Here is a 19246-nt window from a genome sequence, read left to right as displayed (position 1 = left end):
GGAATCTACTGCAGAGGAGGCAATGCCAATAAAAGAGCTGTTTCCGCAGTCGCTTTATCGGCGGCAGACAGAACAAATGAACAAATGAAAGGGCTTTGGTGGAATATCCTAATTAGGGCTGGACAGTTGTAAACTCATTAAGGGACGAATTCCAGACAGTTCGCAGTCCCGGCCTTTATGGCACACTCTTACTGCCTATTCTTTGAAGTTCCTTCTGTCTGCAACAACAGAGGGCGTCCCAGCCTGGCGGCGAGGTGGGGGTGGGTGTAAGGAGACGCCTCATCCACCCGCGCCCTGGTTCCCCTTTTAAACTTAGAACACATCCAACTTTGCAGAAGTCGTGGAGTGGGGGAGGGGGAAGGGCGAGAGAAGCAAGGGAGTGGAAGTGAGGCCGAACCCTCCGGCCACATCTGGAAAGCGCTTAGGCCTCCGAAGTTGTGGCCGTTCCCCCCCCCCCCCAGCCCTTTACACCCCATAAACGGTAACAGCCCTCATTTTCTTTTATGGCGCTTCGGGGCTAGTCTGTTGCCTCAGCCCTGCCTCTGTTAGGACTTGTGCTCGGGAGGGGCTTGCAGTGCAGGACCCAGATTCTCTCGGGCCAGGCTGGCAGGACGCCGCAGGAGAGGGTGGTGAGCGGTACGAGGATGCAGGGCTTTGTTCCTTTGCAAGCCCCCAAAATGTTTGCCTGCATGGCCGCGTTGGGCCGGTGGGGCTCCTATTTCCCTCTTCAGAGGCTGCTTAGAAGGCGGTCCCCAGCTCTATCCTGCCACCTTCTCCCCCTTTTCCCCACCAAGCTAACGAAGGCCCAGGGTTGGGAATTTTCTCGGGGGCACCAAGGTGAAAGAGTCGTTTTTCCACCGCTACTGGCCAGCCCAGCCCAGCTTCTCAGGGGCTTCTCGGCCGTCCCGCACATAGACACAAGGCCGGGAGCCTGGTTCCGCCGCCGGATTTCCCAGATTTTCTCGCCGCCAGGCAGCTGGCCTGTTTGGGAGAGCTTAGCTCGGCGGACTGGTTGTGGCAGGTCCCGCTCCTGAAAGCCAGCCAGAGGCAAAATTGGGGCTCTTTCTCCCCATCCCAGCCCGCCCCTACCCAGAGACTCTACACAGGCTCCCCCGACCCAGAGAAGAAGGTGCAAAGAGCAGACCCGCAAAAAATAGAAAAGAATCAATATATTTTATTTGGCAAAAAGTTAAATATCATCTCAACACAACAATTTGGTCAGTAGGCCTTGAGGTAACTATTGCAAAATATACAGTGTAGGTTCAGTCTAATGGAAACCCCAGATTCATCAAGGATACAAATCTACAGTAGCCCAGTGGCGGTTTCATAGTGTATAATTTATTATCAATAAAATTAACTCCGTTACAATCAGCATCCATTTCCTCTGATTAAGATTAAGCACAAACCCTAGGTAGTAACCTTCTGCACATATGTCTAGCTCCGAATTTCCTGTTTGTCCGGTGCAAAAACAATATTCAAGCTTGTCTGATTATGTATATTTTCTTTAATTATATAGATTATATATACAATAGACAAGACAGGACTACAGATCATGGAAAGACGAAAATGCCCGCATTTTTAATGTGGAGAAAACGATGAATCTATGCATCCCCGAGAACACTTAAAAAGAATTTTTTTTATTTCACTGGGAAATCCTTACAGCTAGTTTACAATCATAGGTTAACAGCCTAGTTATACAGAAGACATATTCCACTACAGAGCTATACTCTATGCAACTGTTTTTTCCCCTCATAAACAACCTGAGTTCAAATTGAATTCTATCTTCCACAATCACAACGGGTGCATCACCCAGTACACAGAAGTTTGAGTCACAAAACATAATTACCACAATAAAACACAGTGTTCAAGTATCTTGGCAGAGCGATCTGCCGCACAAACAGCAAATTAAATTAACTACACAGACTAAAAACTATACAGCCTACCATCAACAGTTGTGCATTATAAAAAGGTAGTTTCTTTCCTTTTCTTTTAAGTCAGGAACAGGTAGATTTTTAAAAATATATATACAAGGTAGCACACACATCTATCAGCACTAATGCCCCCCCTACTTTTTTTTTTTTTTTTTTTTCTTATAGAAAATGGAAAGCTTACAATACCTCCTCCATCAAAGCGGCAGGCCTACGAGCCAGCCTGAACAGGGTTTGCCTTGGGGGAGATGTGGCCTGAGGTTTAGAGCCGCTTTGTGCGGGGATGGTGGAGGCTAGGGTGGGGGTGAGAGAAGAAAGAAGGCGGAAGGGGGACGGGCAGTTCTCTTTCTCTCTAGCTCACCCTTTTTTCTAAATAAACCCAAATGGCATCACTCGTCTTTTGCTCGGTCTTTGTTGATTTTCTTCATTTTCATCCTGCGGTTCTGGAACCAGATCTTGACCTGCCTCTCGGTGAGGTTGAGCAGTCGGGCCACCTCGTACCTGCGGTCCCTGGTGAGGTACATGTTGAACAGAAACTCTTTCTCCAGTTCCAGGGTCTGGTGTTTTGTATAGGGGCAGCGCTTTTTCCGAGTGGAGCGCGCATGAAGCCAGTTGGCCGCTGGGTTATCTGTGGAGAAGAGAAACACTGGGTTTAGGAGGAGGATACGCACACCCTGCTGGGGGCAAAGGAACCTCCTGGGTGGGGTCTCTGGACGAAGTGCAGAACTCTGCTGAATTGGTTAGGAAAGGCAGTCAGGCCTCGGACACAATGGAACCCTGGCAAACAGAAGCACAGAGGGTCACTTACAATTGCACGCAGTAAAACTTCGGCTCCCCCTCCCCTCCGAGACCCTCCTTTCTCATCCTCCGTCCTCTTGTCCCCCTTCTCCTTCCTCCCACTCCCCGAACGCTGTATAGAATGAAATTTGGAAACAGATCTCCTTGCCACGCAGACGGAAAGCATGCTGCCTTGTGTCCTGTAGCAAGATTAGGATTCCTCTGTCCCGTTCACTGACTCGTCTTTCCTTCCCAACCTTTCCCTCTACGCTCTCACCCCCTACTCCTTATTTGACCTTCCTGGAAGGCCTTCGGAGCTGGGCATGCCGTCAGGGCGCCCCAAGGCCGTTGATCACGTCTGTGGCTTATTTGAATAATCTGGCATGGGGACCCTTGTGGCCCGGGTCGCTCGCGCCTTATCTTGGCAGGATTTACGCCGCCACTGGCCGAAGGCAAGAAGTGGAAGGAAATCGGCCGTCTCCCCCAGCGTCCCGGCTCCGGCTGCCCTGGCTGCCGCCGTTCACGGACAATCTAGTTGTACAAAAGGCTCTCTGGGCTGCATTGCTTTCGAAGAACGGCCCAAAGTATCTCGGTCCTAGGCCCGGGCAGCCAGGGAGAGGGGCGGCCAGTCTTGGCTCAGCCCGAAGTGCCCGCCCCGCCCCCTGTCGCTGCAGCAGCAGCCTCCTCTCCCGTAGCCCTGCGGGCCACTCTTCACGGCTCTCCGGTCTTGGGGCCCTATCTGAGGCGTCCCAAACACCAAATTCTGGCTCCTGGCCCCAACTTGAGAGGCTCCTAGCGAGGACGAAGGCAGGCTCGAGAGAAAGCTGGCGGGCCAGCAGATCCGGGAGGCCCGCATGGAGGCGGTGGTGGCGGCTGATTTGAAGGGAGGAGACACTTACTGGGATCGATGGGGGGCTTGTCTCCGCCGCTCTCATTCTCAGCATTGTTTTCGGAGAAGGCGCCTTCGCTGGGTTGTTTTTCTCTATCAACTGGAGGAGAACCACAAGCATAGTCAGTCAGGGACAAAGTGTGAGTGTCAAGCGTGGGACAGTCACCCCTTCTGGCCGACAGTGGTTCAGGTTTAATGCCATAAGGCCGGCTGGAGGGCAAGCCCGCGAAGGAGAGCGCACCGGGCGTGGGCTCCAGCCAGGAGCGCATGTACCTGCCGTCCGGCGCCGCCGCCGCCACGGGCGCCTGGGGGTGCACGTAGGGGTGGTGGTGATGGTGGTGGTACACCGCAGCGGGTACAGCGTTGGCGCCCGCCGCGTGCACCGGGTTCCACGAGGCGCCGAATACTGCCGCCTTGGACTGGAAGCTGCACGGGCTGAAGTCAGGGTGCTCAGCCAGCGTCGCCGCCTGCCGGGGGGGCTGGCCCAGGGTCCCCGGCGCATAGCGGCCAGCGCTCAGCTCATCGGCGGCGTCAGCGCCCAGCAGGAAAGAGTCCACGTAGTAGTTGCCCAGGGCCCCAGTGGTGGCCATCGCCGTGCCCAGCGCCTGGCCGGCCCGGCCCGACCCACGGAAATTATGAAACTGCAGATTTCATGTAACAACTTGGTGGCACCAGGGGGGGAAGTACAGTCGCCTAATAAGTTGCCGGCGCCTGCGCCCCCATTGGCCGTGCGCGTCACGTGCCCGCCCAGCAGAACAATAACGCGTAAATCACTCCGCACGCTATTAATGGCCCAGTGTTTTGCAGTCATAATTTTTATAGCAAAAGCCATATGTTTTTATGTAAAGGGATCGTGCCGCTCTACGATCGGGTTTGTTTTAATTGTGGCCAACGAAGATTAAAAGATCAAATCTAGCCTTGCCTCTGTACTCCCCCTTCCCCCCCCATACACACACTTCTTAAGCGGACTATTTTATATCACAATTAATCACGCCATCAGGGAGGCGCGGGTCCCGCGTGCGAGTGCGGCCAGCGGAGCCCCTCACATAAAATTAGACAATAATTGAAGCCATAAAAAAGCAGCCAAATCGCATTCTCGCTCTACTGTATTTAAATCTATATTTATGATATTTCATAAGGAGTTATTGTTTCAGAAGCCACACAGGCTGGCGGGAAGTCGGGAACGACCAACAGATTCGTTTGCCTCGCCCTGGCTCCCAGCAGTAAAAATTTACGAGGACTTGGAAAGGTTAGACTGTTGTGTTTGGTTGGCGAGCTCCCTGTAAATAATCCCTGCGGTCCCCGGGAGAGGCGAGTTTACCCCCGGCCGCCTGCGAAAAGTCAAATTCAACGCAGGATCCGTCCCAAACGGAGCAGCCGCCGGCCCTACCAGGGCACTCCAGGCAGGGACTGGCCGCTCAGGAAGTACCGCGGGTGTAGGTCCCCACGGCTACCCGCCTGGAGCGAGGGGCGCAAGAGCAGTCCTTAAATTCGCCTTTGTTGCGAGGACCCCACTGAGGAGCTGGCCAGGAGGGAGCGGCCAGTCGCCCCCAGGGCGAAGGGTTTGAGGGCCTGGTTGGTTGTGTGGGGCGCTCGGCCCCCGGCCGTCGACCCCACGCAAACGCGCACCCAGCCCGCCCTTCTCATCAGCTGGAAATCAGGATTCCCAGGCGCAGGCGGCTGGCGACCCAGCCCTGTGTTCCAGCCTCAGAGGCTCTAACCCTGAGTGCTGCAAGCCTAGTTGAGCTCCCTGAACCCCAACTGGGGAAAAAACTCCAAGTGGCATCAACGGAAGGAGAGTTCGGCTTGGGGAAAGGCAGCCTCGCCTGAGACCCCGCGGCTCCGGCGGCTGGGAGGTCCGCACCGATGTGGCCTGTCCCGGGGCCGTGTGAGCCTTTCAGGGCTCCTTTCCCCCTTTCCAGCTAGTACTCCGGGCCTCGCCTTGGTTACCTACGGACCTGGCGACTCGGCGGAGAGGTACAAGGCCCAAAGAGAGGCAACCACAGCTCAAGGCCAGGGCTGGAAATTAGAACGGGGAGGGGCACAAGGACATCGACTCCAGTCCCATTCCTGGGCCTGGCCACATTGGGGAAGTTTATTTCTCACCCATTCCAGGTAAATTAAAAGGTCACAGGCACTCTGTTAATTGGAAGGAAACTCCCCACCCCACCCCCAATTCCTAACAGAAAGCGGCGACTCCTAGAAAAGGGGTAATCAAATTCACGTGTGGATACTGTGCCTGCAACAGTGTGTTTTTCATTAGCCCACTTCCCTGGCGGCGAGGCTGGCGGACTCGGGCGCTTCCCTCCCTCTCTCTCTTTTTTGCCTTCATCCTCACCAGCAGTTCCAGTAATCCACCCCCCGCACCAAACACCCTGACACACTTCCGGCTGGGACTCTCATATACCAGCGAGGTTGCCAAGCCGGGCGGATACCGACAGAGTGCCCCTTCCTGCACCCACGCCTGGAAGAGGGAAGGGGCCGACATAATGAACTCCGACAGGGCCCCGTCACGTCCGCCTCATCTCCCTCCCCCTAATATTTTCCTTGCCCTATAAATTCCTCTAGGTCATGCCCACCCCCACCACAGGCCACCCTGTCCTAAATACCCCGCAGTCCGCCAGGCCTCTGAGATTTTCATTTAAAAAATTAACCCTGGAGGAAACCCTGGCTCCTAATTTTAAGTGTCTGCAAATGGGCTAGGCATGTCTGGCTACCTTTTCCACTTTTTATACCAGAGAAGACACTGATTATTTTAGTATTTTTTAAGTAAAAAAGCTGTTCCTTTAAACAGCCTTAGCCCCCAAATAAGAGAATTGCTGAACAATTAGCAGGCCTTGAGTGTTAAGCAGATGTTACTGGTGCCTAGAAAGAGGAGAAAAATCAGAAAACCAAATATTGTCTCACTTCAGCCCAAAGATTTGGAGCCAAAATATTCAGACTTTTTTGTCTGCTTTTATTTTGGAAGTGAAAGAGATTACGTATCATGAAGAAATAGTAAATGACTATAATTTAAAACCGCCCCTTCTCGACTGAGATTTCTAAAACTGTGATCTCTGAAATTAATAAATATCCTGGTCCAGAAAATGGCACGGAGGAGTTGAAGGGAATGGGTTATGTGGTCCTTTCAGACAGCAGGCCGGTGGCTGTGCAACGGAACAGTTCCTGGGCCTCCAGTCCAGGCAGGGAAGGGAAACAGCTCTGTGGGCAAGAATCTGTAACTGTGTGTGTTGGGGGTAGGGAGAGATAGTTTGCTTTCTGTTTTCTGGAGTGAAAATGGTCAGACTGGCTCCCATCTGTAGACTACAAGTTGGAACGATGACCCAAGTTTATATCAATGGCTCTGGAATTTGGGATTCTTTTTGCCCATTTGAAACATACTGGCTCTGCTAAGGGTCCCCTTCTCCAGTACCCAGCGGCACAAAGGTGCCGTATGGAACATATTTTGTACCTAATAGAAGTCACTAGCAGGCGAGCAGTCAAGCTTTGCCCTAGCCAGTCTCCCTCAATGCGGTCAAACCCCAAGCTGTGACCGGCAGGCCGGGAAGAGCCGGCTAAGAGCTTCCCAGAGAATGGCCAGGCTCCAGCGAGGCTGGTTGGGCCTCAGCTCCAGTTCCCAGTGAGGCTAGCAAAGGCCTCCCTGCCCTCGATATGTGCACACAAAGCTGCAGCGAATGCCCCCTAATCAGATCTCCTAGTCAGCCTTTAGCGACAGGCGGAGACGAAACGCAAGGCCGCCGCCATCCGGTCGTGATCATAACCGAGGCCTTGTCTGCACAGTAACACACCAGGCCCAAACCCACCGCCCTCGGCAGCCGCCCCACGCGGGCCCTTCCTCAGCAGACTTCCCAACCTCTACTTGAGACACAGAGGAAAGTGAGACTCCCTAGGCTCTCCTGAAGCCAGCCCTAAGCCTCTCCCCAAGGATGCTTCGGGAAGGAGATAAGGAGGTGAGATAGAATCTGGCAGAGACGGAAGATGAAAAAAAGACAAACGGAAGAAAAGAAAGCAGAAAGGAGCAAAGGGAAGAAGAAAAAAGAAAGAAGGGATAAAAGAGGAAGGGAAGAGAGGGAAAAGAAGGAAGAAAAGAGAAAGAAGCGACTCCTAGCAGAGGCCGGGCTTACAGAGAGAAGGGTAAGTGACACGGCCAGGATCCCAACCTCTGCCTGCCCTATCTTCCTAGTCCAGCCTGGGTCTCCACTGGAAGAAGATTCTTTCCTGAGCTCACACCCGGGACTGGTGTGTGTGTGTGTGTGTGTGTGCGCGCGCGCGCGCGCGCGTGTGTGTGTTCCAGCCTTACAAGAGACTGGCAGGAGGTCCCTGGGCAGGCGCAGGCCTCTAGTGGGGGAGGCTCAGGATGGAAGCGTGCGCCCCTGACCTTGAATGGCCCAAGGCCCAGAATTCCTACCACGCCCCCGGCGTCCGCGAAGGAGCAGCCAACCTGACCCTACCTGCTGTGGGCCAGGTGGAGGTGTGTGGTGGAAGGAGAAAGCCGGCCGGCTGGCAGAGCGCTACGGAGAAAGACACAAGGCTCCTGCGCAGGGAAAGCCGAGGATGCCACCGCAGGCCTGGCACGACCAGGGCCGTGATGCCCCGCCCGGCCCGACCCCAGCGCGCAGAGTACCTGGAGACGATTTCAACTGAAGTAATGAAGGCAGTGTCGTGCTGTCGAGAGAAAGGTGGATCCCAACAACAGGAAACTACCTAAATCACCGACCAGTTCTGGTGCTGCCCGCGCAGGGCTGCCTCGCCCGCCGCCGATGCCGCCGCCGCCGCCGCCGCTGCCGTCGCCGCCGCCGCCAGGAGAGAACCCTGCGATCGCGCCCGGCCCAGCGCAGCCCCTAGGCAACCTGCGCCCGCCGCTGCAACGGAATGCCCCAGGCAGTCGCAAATGCGTCACTGAAGGGGAAGCCACAGGCCCCAGTAAGGTATGCCTTGGAGGGAGAGGGAGGAAAAGAGAGCGAGGAAAGGCAGGAAGAGAGGAATAAAGGCGGGGAGCAGGCGAGACGAGAGTAGCTCCGAGAAGCAGTGTGCACGCTGCTTTCCCAAATCTTGCAGCCCAGCGAGCCGGCGCCAAGCGGCGGTAGCCGTGTAAGGCTCGAAAGTGCCAGGGACAGTACAGAGCCCGGCTCCCTGTCTGGCCCCGGCCTCCCGCCGCTCGCTCTCCCGCCTCTGCCTCCTAGCTGCCCTCCCGCCGGGGCGCGCGCTCTCGCGCCCCCTCCCCCTAGCCCTCCCCCCACACACACACAACTCTGGCCAGCAGGAAACGCGTGGCCCTACGGAGGGCCGCCAGGTGGGGGAGGCCGTACTGGGGGAGGGGGCGGCCCCCATGCCGCCCAGCCCAGGTCCACCTAACGGCTGCCTCCAGCGGCTAGGGATGCGCTGTGGGCCAGGCCTGCTCCCCATTCAGATTGAGGGTCATCTGAGACTCAGACACCCGCAAAATAACCGGCCTCTGCAAGCCTCCCTGGGGCTCCCGAAAGAAATCCTGTTTGGCTTCCTCTGTCTATGCAGCTCCCCTCTCAACTGAAATCACTGGTCCAAGACAGCCACAATCCAGATATACTAGCAAGCCATAAAACTGAACAAAAGCCGACAAACCTTACGGCACCAGGGCTATAGGGCCCAGACAAATTACGACCGTCTAGGTAATATTTAAATAGATGCCTAAAGTAATTGCAGGGGGCTCGGGTTAGTCCTCCTGTTGTAAAAGTGGTGAACGGGATAAAGTGGAAGGTGAAGATAAGAAGTCAAAAAAGAGGTAAAATTAAAAAGCTTCATTCCACAGCTTTTATTCTATAAGAACATAAACATCGTCTTTTTCCACGCACAGCAGCAATACAATATTAATTTATTCTGATTTAAGATTAGAAGTAAATAGAGCTAGAACTAACATTTATAATAACGATAGAATGCATTTGCTTAAAACAAGATTGGCAATTCTTCATAATAATAGACATTTATACAGATTTGTATTTATAGTTTTTTTCTTTTTCTGCATCTACAGGTTTGACCCTTTTATGCATGTAACTTCACAGTATAAAGGAAATCCAAACAATGTCTCCCTTCTCTAGTTTATTCCGCTTACCCCAGTCCTCCTAGGCTTCTGTGAATTTCAGAAAGCAAAAATAAAAATTAAAAAAACTTTTTGTTCAAGGCGATTTTTAAAAAACAACTTCACAAGATAGGGAGAATTGTGGTGTGCTTGTCGCATGTTACCAGTGGTAACAATTTTAATGACAAAAAATCCACTAATTCCAAATGTATAAACAAAACTACATTATTTATCTACAGCTAGAAGGATATGGAAATTTAGAGGTAAATGAGACATTTTAGTCAAGCAATGTAAGACCTTACAGAAACTGGAAAAGCAGTCCCCTTCTGTTGGTAATTTTTTTTTTCTTTTTAAAGCTGAGATATCTTACAGAGGAAGGAAAAATTACTCTTTTTTACTTTCTTTCTTACTTTTTAAATCAGCCAAAGTCAAGCCCGTTTGCCAACCTGCATGTCCATGCCTGTAAGCCCTTCTCTTGGCCAAGGAAGAAAGGAAGAAAGAAAAAAGAAACCCAGGGGCCTGTATCCCCTGATTAAACACAGCACAGCACTCCAGGCAGACATGCCCGGTGGCGGCTCCTTGCACCATTGACCTCAGGCCAGACACCTCAGCGCCAACAATGGGACCTCGGCCTTCCGGCTAGGTTTGCCCCAGGCTGGGCAGGAAACCAGCTCGGCTGAACACAGGGGCCATTTCAAGCAGTAGGACCCCAAGACAGCAAACCCAGCCCAGTCACGACTTGACACTTAGGACAATATCTATCTCTATAGAATTTTAGCACGATATGGCTTTTTCCCCCAGAAAACAACAAATAAACCAGCACCAAGCAAACACAAAGAAACAAAAAGTCAGAACAAACCAGCCCTGCACAGATGTAACGGCCCAGGAGATGACGAGCGTGGGAGGGAAGAACAGGGCTCCAGCACAGGTGCGAGTTCCTGGGCAGAGGCTGAAGACAGAGGGAAGGGACCAGCGCTCAGGAAGTGAAAAAACCGCGTTGCCTGGAGATTCATCAGGAAAAATTAAAATTGGCTGTGAGCTCCCGAATCCGGTTTTCTCGATTCATTTTCTTCAGTTTCATCCTGCGGTTCTGAAACCAGATTTTCACTTGTCTGTCCGTGAGGTGGACGCTGCGGCTAATCTCTAGGCGCCGCTCACGAGTAAGGTACATGTTGAACAGAAACTCCTTCTCCAGCTCCAGTGTCTGGTGCTTCGTGTAGGGGCAGCGCTTCTTCCGACCACTCTTTGCCGTGAGCCAGTTGGCTGCGTTTTCACCTTTGGAATTGCCTGGCATGTAAAAGAATAAAGAGGGGATGATTAAGTCGCGGCCACACGGGCTGCCCGCGGGAGTGAATTGCCTCCGTTTCTCCCATAAGAGAGATGTCCCAAGTCACAGAGAAGAGAGTCATGCCCCCGTTTTTGGCTTGCTGAGAGCAAGCAGTTCCTCCAAAAGTCATGACAAAAATCGAGTGGGCCTTCAATCTATATGATCCTTCCAATTTACATTTCCCCCACTTTCCCAAACACCTGTTTTAGCATTAAGCCGTAGATGCTTGCAGAAGGAAAGGCCTGGGAGGGCAGACCGTACATCTTGAACTTAACGCTTTTCTTTGCTTCTTCCCATATGGCAGACAAATATTTCCTGTAGCCCCCAGGCTAGGAGCGCGGGGTGCTTACTTGGAAGGAGGGCCAGGCAGCTTGGCTGTCTCACCCCAGGGCCCTGATTGCCCAAGACTCGATAAGGGGAGAAAGAAGGGCATCATTGGTCCAATGGGGAAGAGGAGGAGAAACCTATTCGGGGGTCCAGGGCCCTCCCTCAAGTTTCTCCAGGAGCCAGGGGTAGATAGCTGGGCGATTCCGAGGTCCAGGTGAAGCGAAATGTCCCTTCTCTGGCTCTCAGCTCAGGGCCCCCAGCTTCCAGGCTGGATTTGCCTTTTCTTCTTCCCGCAACGAAGATTCCCGCCCCTCAGCAACTTTGAAAAAAGCATGGGGATCGTAAACTCGAACTTCGCCGGTTAATGGGCTTATTTATTGGCGCTGGCGGCTGCTTATTTTGGATGCCTTACAAACATCCGCGCTATCTGCGGCCGAGCTACTTTCCCTCCCTCCCCCTCCCCCCCGCGTGGGCCGCGCCGCGAAGGCTGGGCAGGGACCAGGGCTCTGGGTGCTCCCGGCCACAGGGAAGAGCGCACAGGAGGGGGCCTGCTCGCTGGTGTCCTCGCCCCGAGTCAGGGGAAGCTGAGGCCAGCGCCGAGGACGTCTTGCTGTGGGGCGCTAAGCCGGACATGATTTTACTGCGTCCCCACGCCCAAATATTAAAAAGCAAGTTCACAAGGTCAGCCTGCCTGCAGCTTGGGCCAAGGCCGGCCGGCTGCTGCGCGGGCTCCTAGTTCTCTGATCCTTCTCCTCCTTGCGTCTGCCTGTCTGCCCGCCTGACTGCAGCCCTCTGCAGCCCTGCTTACCCAGGGAGTCCTTCTCCGGCGAGGCTTTGCTGCTCTCGGAAGGGGCCGGGGAGAGCTCCTCCGCGGCGGATGACGACGCGTGCGCCTCCTCGTCGCCCTGCGAGCCCCCGCCGCTGCCGCAAGCCAGCGTGGGGGGCGGCGGCGAATCGAGGGCTCGCTCCTTCCGGGCCACATCGGCCGAGCCAGAGGCCAGCGCTGGCGGCGGATCGAAGCCTCGCCCCGGAGGCTGCGCGGGGAACGGGCCGGCCTCGAGTTGCTGCGCCCCGCCGCCGCCGCTGCCATAGCCCTTGGCCGTGCCGTAGGCCTGAGAAAGGCGGAAGTAGCCAGGCACTGGCACCCCGCTGGAGGCGCCCAGGGCACAGCCGTCGGGCGGCGGGCCCCGCGGGAAAGGAGCCAGTTCGGCAGCGGTGGCCGAGCCTTTGGGGCATTTGTCCGCCGAGTCGTAGAGGCAGTAGGAGTTCTCTTCTTTGATGTTCTGCGCGAAAGAGCACGAGGTGGCCTGAGGCGGGGGCTGGGGTGGTTGCGGCGGGGGCGGCGGCTGCTGCTGGGGCGGCGGTGGCGGCCCCTCAGGCGGCTCCATCCGGCAAGACCGTGGCGCGTCTAGCCACAGGTCTATGGGCGCGGGCCCGTAGCCGTGCACCCCGGAACCTAGACCCCCGCCACCGCCACCGCCGCCTGGCGACGCAGCCTCATTGCGCTTGCCGCCCAGAGCGGGGAAGAGCCCGCAGCTCTGCAGCCCGTAGGGCAGGTCGGCGGCCGGCGGCAGGTAGACCCCGCCGTGGGCGTAGTAACCGCCACCGCCGCCGCCCCCCGCGCCGCCACCACCGCCGCCCGCCTCGCCTCTGCCAGAGTTGATGAGCGAGTCGACCAAAAAAGAGTTCGCGGCGGGGCTCTCCGAGCATGACATTGTTGTGGGATAATTTGGCGAAGGGAGCAGATAGCCCTTTCTGGCTGACATTTCTTGTGCAAAACATGCTGAATACGATTAGCAATCCCCCCGCACCGCGGCGGGCGCCCGCAGCCAATCCCGAGCCAGAGTTTCCGCGCGACCACTCCCAGTTTGGTTTCGTAGGCGCGGGGCCGCTCTCCGAGGGCGCCCTCGAAACCCGCGATTGATATAAATATGTAATCTGTATTGATGGGCCAGGAGATGCACGCCCGGCACCTTGGCCTGAAGGCCGGGAGCTGTGGGGGCTGCCGCAACGTGGCTGGTGGGGGGCCTGGCCACTGGGCTCGCCCCGCCCCTACCCGGACGTGAGCCCCATACCGGGGTTCGTTTGAAGCGCCCTTGGGCCCCGCACACGAGTGGAGTGTTTATGGCGCGCGCCCAGTCTGCCTTGGGTGCTCACCATCCCTGTCGCAGAAACTGCCACTAGTCCCCGGTGTACTCTGACCACTGGCCATGTCGGGGACTCACTCGCTTCCCATTCAGCTCTGGATCAGGAGCTGGCCCCTTGTCTGAATTCTGCATCCTCAAAATGACCTGGCCCTATGGCTGTCAAAATCCTCAGAGTGTCAGGAGCCCAGAGTGAACTGGAAGCCGACTTTCCCACAGATTTTTCCTCAAAATGCAATGGTTGTTCCCTAGCCCCTAACCCCCAACACTTTTCTCCCCCAGTCCCTTGATCCAGTTAGGATCTTCTTCTGTGGTGTTGTGCTCATCTGGCTTGCCTTCTCTACAGCTCCTGTCAGCGGACTTTGGTGGGCTGGCAGGACTGGGGGTGGGAAGCTGCTGCCAACCTTGACGGAAAGACGGCCCCACTCCCACTCCCGAGGCCAGAGCCAGGTCCATGCATCCCCTCATCACGTAGGGAAGACTCTAAGCCCACAGTCATTTCAGGGAAGTAAAATGCTGGCCCTGGGGTCCTTGGCTGGACCAAAGTGAGAGACTTCGAGGGGTGTGCCCGGTGTACACCTCTGCTGCCTTATGTTCCTGCTCTCCTGTTAGCTTTGGCACTCATATGCTCCTGGAGGCTACAACAAGAACCAGTGTCACTACACTCTTGCCTCTCTGTCCCCTCCCCTCCTCCCCTCCCTCCCATACCCTCAGCTAGGGCAGTCCTTGCTCCTGCAGTGTGTTCATTTTAACGAGGCCCCGGTGAGGAAATCCTTTCCCTGCAAGGCCGGGCTGGGCTCATGGCCCTGTTATAAGAGCATGTGGAGGCCAGGCCCTTTGCTCAGCAGACTCAGGGGCTCTGTTTTAGCCAACTGGAAATGGCCGGCCTGGGGTGCTAGCCCCCAAGTGTGAGCCTCATGCTAGTCTCAGGAAATGCAACCTTTTCCGGGCAGATCCAGTGGAGCCCCGGAGGTCACTGCCTTGCCCCTGGCCTGTGGGCTACGGGTCTCCAGGATACTCCAGGCCGCCCGCCCCTCCGGCTCCACTCGGAGCTGGCATTGCTGAACGTCGGCATCCCAGGAAACAGACCGCTCAGGCCGCTGCCTTCAGCTGGGAAAGACTGTTGCCTCCAGGTCATACGCGGCACTTTGCCTCCTTCCTCCCAATGTGAATCCAGCCCAAGGTAGAAGAGGAGCCTGAGAGGACCCTGAAAGCGCACGAGAGAGCTGGCTAGGTAGAGCTCCAGGTCTGGCTTCTGAGACTCAAGCAGCTGTGGTCGCTGCGGGCCGTGGCTGCTCCGAGCTCCGGGCCCAGAAGGCCGCACCACCGCTAGCGCGGAGCTCCAGCCACTTCAACCTCGGCGCCCCACGGTGACCGGGCCTTGAGGACTGAGCATCAGGGTGCCAAGGCGGATGGAGAGAAAAAGAGAGAGATAGAAGGAGAGACGGACAGAGGGAGAGAAAAGAGAGAGAGAAACAGGAGGGGAGAGAGCATAAGAAAGCCAGTTCTCTCCAGCCTGACAGGGTCTTGAAGCTGCAGCAGCGGCTTAGAGGAATCAAGACCGAGAGATAACTCTCCTTCGCTCTTCGCATGCTCCTGCGCCCAAGGCCAAGGCAAATTCTCTACCTGCTAGGCCCATGAGGCAGACGAACCTGAATGCAGAAAAGCTTCAGAGCACCGCAGTCAATGGCCCTATCTTTAGCTTTCTGGATCTGCCTGGTCCTTACCCTGCTCACCAGATGGGTGGAACTGGCTGGGACTGTTGCCCTTAGAAATGCCACCTGGAAATGCCACAGAGTTGGGGACTGCCTAGGAAGGAAGCTTTGCTCTTCAGCACTGCCCAGGCCTCTCAGAAAAGCTGTGTCATTTGGGAAGTGGGTCGCAAGAGCATCGAGGTTTCCTCTTGGATAATGAGCCATAGCAGGTCAGTGGGCCAGGACTTGGGCCTAGAGTCATGCCTCTCCAGGCTAAATGCAGAAAGCAGCTTCCCAGGCCAACATCTGGGAAGGTCCAGTATATGTTTGAGATAGTGGAGGCTATACAAATAAAGTAAAATACAATGATCTTAACTTATATTTCCTAACCTTTTAGGGAGTCAGGACCCTTCTGGAAAATCTAAGTTTTGACTCATTCTGTGAAAAATGCATATCGGTATATTCCCACAGTTTGACCCATCATTTCGAAGGAGTTCACACACCCCTCAGTCTTTTCCTTAGGTCCTCCAGAGTCCCCCAGTCTCCTGGGACTTGGGGGCCCTGCCAATTTGGCTGGTAAGACAAGCTGGGTGCCCTGCGGCAGACAGCTCAGGTCAGGGCCCTGTAGGGCAGCCAAATGGGCTTCTAGGCTGGATAGAATCCAGGGACCTGCACGTGCCAACCAAGGTTACAAAAGTCAGTTTGTACTGCGTCTGCTACAAAAGGCTGCCTCAGCCGAAGAGTAGAGGAGCTGGAAGGCCTGCTATGGGCCTCACAGGACGTGGCATTGGCACTTGGGTCTTCAGTGACCTTTTTGTGGTGAGCCAGATGTGTTTCTTTAGCATGACTTTTCCCCCTTGTAATAAACCAAACGGGATGTTGGGCTTGAGCTCTTTCTTGCTTTTAAAAAGAGTATGTAAGCTCATGTATGGCAGCCCCTCTCTGGCCCAGGACTGCCTTCCAACTCCCACCAGGGCTTGCTGAGCGGGAAACACAGCGAGACACTGTCCGTGAGCCGGCTGGCTGCAGGCGGGCCTGCTGCTGCTGGTTCAAATGAGAGGATACCAACGCAGCAGAAGCTCAAGTTAAACGCCTCCCTGGCCCTCTCGATTGGTCTCCTAGCCCCCAGCATCCCCGACCGATCCCCAAGGCTTCCATGCTCTCTAGACTTTAACACTGAAGTGTTAGGTTTCTCAATAAAATATTCCAGTTATTGAGCGCTTAGGCTTTCCTGAGATTCCCTACCCCAAGAGATTAAGAAAGCGATTCAATTGTAGTGTGGGTCGGCTTCCAGGCACTTTTCCTCCCTCGTGCTCGTTTGCCTTCTTTCTTTTTTGCCATTCTTCCCAGCTACTAAATTTCTCCCTCTCCCTCAGGGTACCTTTGACCTAAATCTTCAGTGCCTGCTTGCCTCAACCAGGCCTTATGCAGCGGTTACACAGTCACCTCCAGAGCCCATGTTTAATTTAGGAGGAAATACTGCCCATTTCTACCTGGGTAATAGCCCGCCAGCCCTATGGGGCCAAAATAAACACCAGGCCCATGGATTAAGGCCTTCGGCAAGGATTAGGCTGCAGTTCACTAGGTACTCCTTCTGAGTAGGCCCTTGTAAGCAATGAGAAATAAACTATTATGAAAAACAAGTTCCTAAAGAAAAAATACCAGGTCCTGAGATCGAAACTGCTGGTAAACAATTTGTGTCTGGAGGGCACTCTCAATGCTTTCAAGGCTCTGAATTATCCAGCGGTGGAGTTGGGCTGCAGCCCCACAGAAGAAAAATAAAGTCTGCTTTTACAAATCTGGCTTTAGCAGAAAAAAATTTAAAAAATCAGAACTTCTCAGATCCATGCATTTATGCATAGTTAGAAAATTTTTCCACAAGCAGTGACATTCTTTTCTGATTCATCTTTAAGAATGTCAACATTTTCAGGGATATTTGACACGTCTGTTTTGAATCTATCAGGTGCAGTCTATTACTAAACAACATACTTTTAAAGTTTTTCTAAATCCAACCATTGAGATGGCCCCACCCCTGTTAGGGAAGTGTTGGGGCCTTTTCACACACCCTTTGAATTGCAATATTCTTAGTTTTGTTCATAACAAACTGCCTCTTGCCTTAGAACTGGAGGCAGCTCGGGCATTGTAGGGCGGGCTCCCGCTGCAGAGAGCAGCTCACTGGGTGAGCGCTCATTTCTTGCCTTGCTGCTTTGCTCCGGCATAGTTTGGGAGCCAGCTTTCAGCAAAGACTAACTATGATAGGCAAAATTTACACAACAGGGAGTGCCTACTTTCTCTGGGATTCCCCCCACTCACCATACACTGTATATTTGGGAAAAGAAAAAGATGTGGGAAACTAATGGAAAAATAGTATTAAAAAATAAATATAGGAGAAAGAGGGAATTTGAATCGGCCCTCCAAAATGTAAGTGAATTTTTATCATTTAAAATGTGTTTGATGACAACCCCGATGGAGTGATTGCTCCGTCAAAATTTATCCTTGGCCCCAGCTTTTAAAAAAAAGTGTTAGTATTTACCAATACATTTTTGCATATTTGCAAAATATCTTTTACAAAAGATCTAATTTTCACATGTAAGAAATTGCTGCAAAATCGCGGGATTTATAACAGCGTACTCCAAGTATGCAGTACAGAGACTGGTCTGGCACTCTCAAAAATCACATGCGACTTCTCCGAATTGGCCTTCTTCGGAACAAAGGTTTTCTCCAAGCTACTGGGCAGACCTAGAGACGCACCTAGTGGGAAACCAGTGACCTCCAGGACGTCTGCCCCTGGGAATGTGCTCGCCTTACCGGCCGCAGACTTCTACCACCCCATTGTTTAGAATGGAAACTTTCTGTTTTCCTCAACCCCCGATCATCTCTCTCTCTTTTTGTTTCCCCTCCCACAGCCCCCTATCCCAGCACAGCTGGAACCCTTTCGCCTAGATACCTCTCATCCCTAGCCCATTCTATTCTGAATATTTCTACAAAAATCGAACGATTCGCCTTGGGTGAAATGCTAGCGCAAGGAAATAAAATCCTCAACTTTTCTACTTAGGCCTCCCCCTGCTTTCCAACCTTCGGGAGCAATGGGGTGGGGGTTCCCTACCGCATCACCCCACAAACCCAGCCACGTTCCCGAGAACCCTGCTTAGACATCGGCCACCTTCCCACTCGCGCCCCACCAGACTGAAATTGCTAAACTTGTGGCCTCTTACCTTGACACATTTCCGAAATCACTGCCAAGGGGCAGCTGGCTTCTCCGCGCGGCGACGCTCGCGAGGCCTAGCGAATGCGCGTTGCTTTAAATTACAATACTAACCACTTCTTGAGGGTGAGCCCCCTTTTTCTGATACTAAGGGGAGCGGGACAAGTGAAATAATGTACCGTGCTGCTCTTAGTATCAGAAACGAACAAAGGCCAAGAATCACGCTGGGGTTCCCGGCTCCCCGGCGGCTTTGACATTGATCGGAAGTGCGCCATCTCGTGGCGGCTGCGCGCCTAGGTTGGGCCGAAGCTCCAGCTCCGAGCCGAGAGAGGGAAACCGGCTTCGGGCAGAGAGGGAGAGAGGAGAGGATGTGCCCAGCCCGCAGCTATTGAGATCTCATTTTTACATCTAAGAAATCGCTGCAAAACCCCAGCCGGGTTTATAGTGGCGCATTCCAAATATGCAAATTCGCCGGCCCCAGACGGGTTTACGACCATATTGTCACAGCCATCGGAGGATGGGCTTTTATAGGGCTCAGAAATCAAACCCGCGCCCGCCCGCCGCCCGCCCGCGAGCAGTCCTCCTGACTAGACTCTCTCTAGCAACTTGAGAGACTTTGGTTAATCTTTAACCATCCCAAAGGAAGTCTTTCCCTAAACCCAGGCTTCCCAGCCCGCCCCCTCCCTGCCCCCCAGGAGGGCCCTTGTTCGTCTCTGCGTGTCTGCCTATCAACCTAGACATTCATCTCGGGGTCTGTCCCACTCCCCTTTAGCTTGATTTCCCCAGTCGCGCCAGTTAGACAAACACACAAACAAATAAACAGAGTGGGGTCTGGGGCCTCTCTCCAAATGCGACCCTATCTGCTGCTCTGGCCCTGCCTGGGTGGCTGAAGAGAGGGTG

The 19246-nt window shown here is 54.2% G+C and overlaps 2 protein-coding genes and 1 non-coding gene across 4 annotated transcripts; all 3 read right to left on the bottom strand.

Moving 5' to 3' along the window:
• Positions 1 to 1154: 1154 nt before the first annotated feature.
• On the bottom strand, positions 1155 to 8039 carry HOXA9 (homeobox A9). Of its 2 annotated transcripts, none has more exons than XM_001091402.4 (2): positions 3605 to 8032; positions 1155 to 2556 (listed from the first exon to the last, which is right to left on the bottom strand). In XM_001091402.4, exons 1-2 carry the CDS (start codon positions 4182 to 4184, stop codon positions 2318 to 2320), a joined length of 819 nt encoding a protein of 272 aa, XP_001091402.1. In that variant the 5' UTR covers positions 4185 to 8032; the 3' UTR covers positions 1155 to 2317. The 2 variants fall into 2 exon arrangements, 1 of the variants encoding a protein (XP_001091402.1); XR_013415890.1 differs by having other exon boundaries at positions 2356 to 2556; positions 2983 to 8039.
• A 201-nt stretch (positions 8040 to 8240) lies between these two features.
• Positions 8241 to 8315, bottom strand: MIR196B (microRNA mir-196b). Its single transcript, NR_032441.1, has one exon. It is a non-coding gene; the product is annotated as a microRNA mir-196b (primary transcript).
• Positions 8316 to 9370: 1055 nt separating this feature from the next.
• HOXA10 (homeobox A10) lies at positions 9371 to 15264 on the bottom strand. The gene is made up of 2 exons (XM_015133830.3): positions 12112 to 15264; positions 9371 to 10936 (listed from the first exon to the last, which is right to left on the bottom strand). Exons 1-2 carry the CDS (start codon positions 13067 to 13069, stop codon positions 10662 to 10664), a joined length of 1233 nt encoding a protein of 410 aa, XP_014989316.2. The 5' UTR covers positions 13070 to 15264; the 3' UTR covers positions 9371 to 10661.
• Between the last annotated feature and the right edge of the window lie 3982 nt (positions 15265 to 19246).

The sequence above is a fragment of the Macaca mulatta genome, chromosome 3 (assembly GCF_049350105.2).
Source record: "Macaca mulatta isolate MMU2019108-1 chromosome 3, T2T-MMU8v2.0, whole genome shotgun sequence".
Taxonomy (NCBI): Eukaryota; Metazoa; Chordata; class Mammalia; order Primates; family Cercopithecidae; genus Macaca; species Macaca mulatta.
The sequence above is the reverse complement of the archived record's forward strand: the minus strand, read 5'-3'. Positions and strand labels throughout refer to the sequence as shown.

Bases quoted from the DNA above. Each gene is read 5' to 3' on its own strand.
- HOXA9 (XM_001091402.4), bottom strand. From the start codon at position 4,184: ATGGCCACCACTGGGGCCCTGGGCAACTACTACGTGGACTCTTTCCTG. The intron at 2,557-3,604 runs GTAAGTGTCTCC...TCTTCTCCACAG, and splicing joins CAAGCCCCCCATCGATCCCA to ATAACCCAGCGGCCAACTGG.
- HOXA10 (XM_015133830.3), bottom strand. From the start codon at position 13,069: ATGTCAGCCAGAAAGGGCTATCTGCTCCCTTCGCCAAATTATCCCACA. The intron at 10,937-12,111 runs GTAAGCAGGGCT...TTTACATGCCAG, and splicing joins GCCGGAGAAGGACTCCCTGG to GCAATTCCAAAGGTGAAAAC.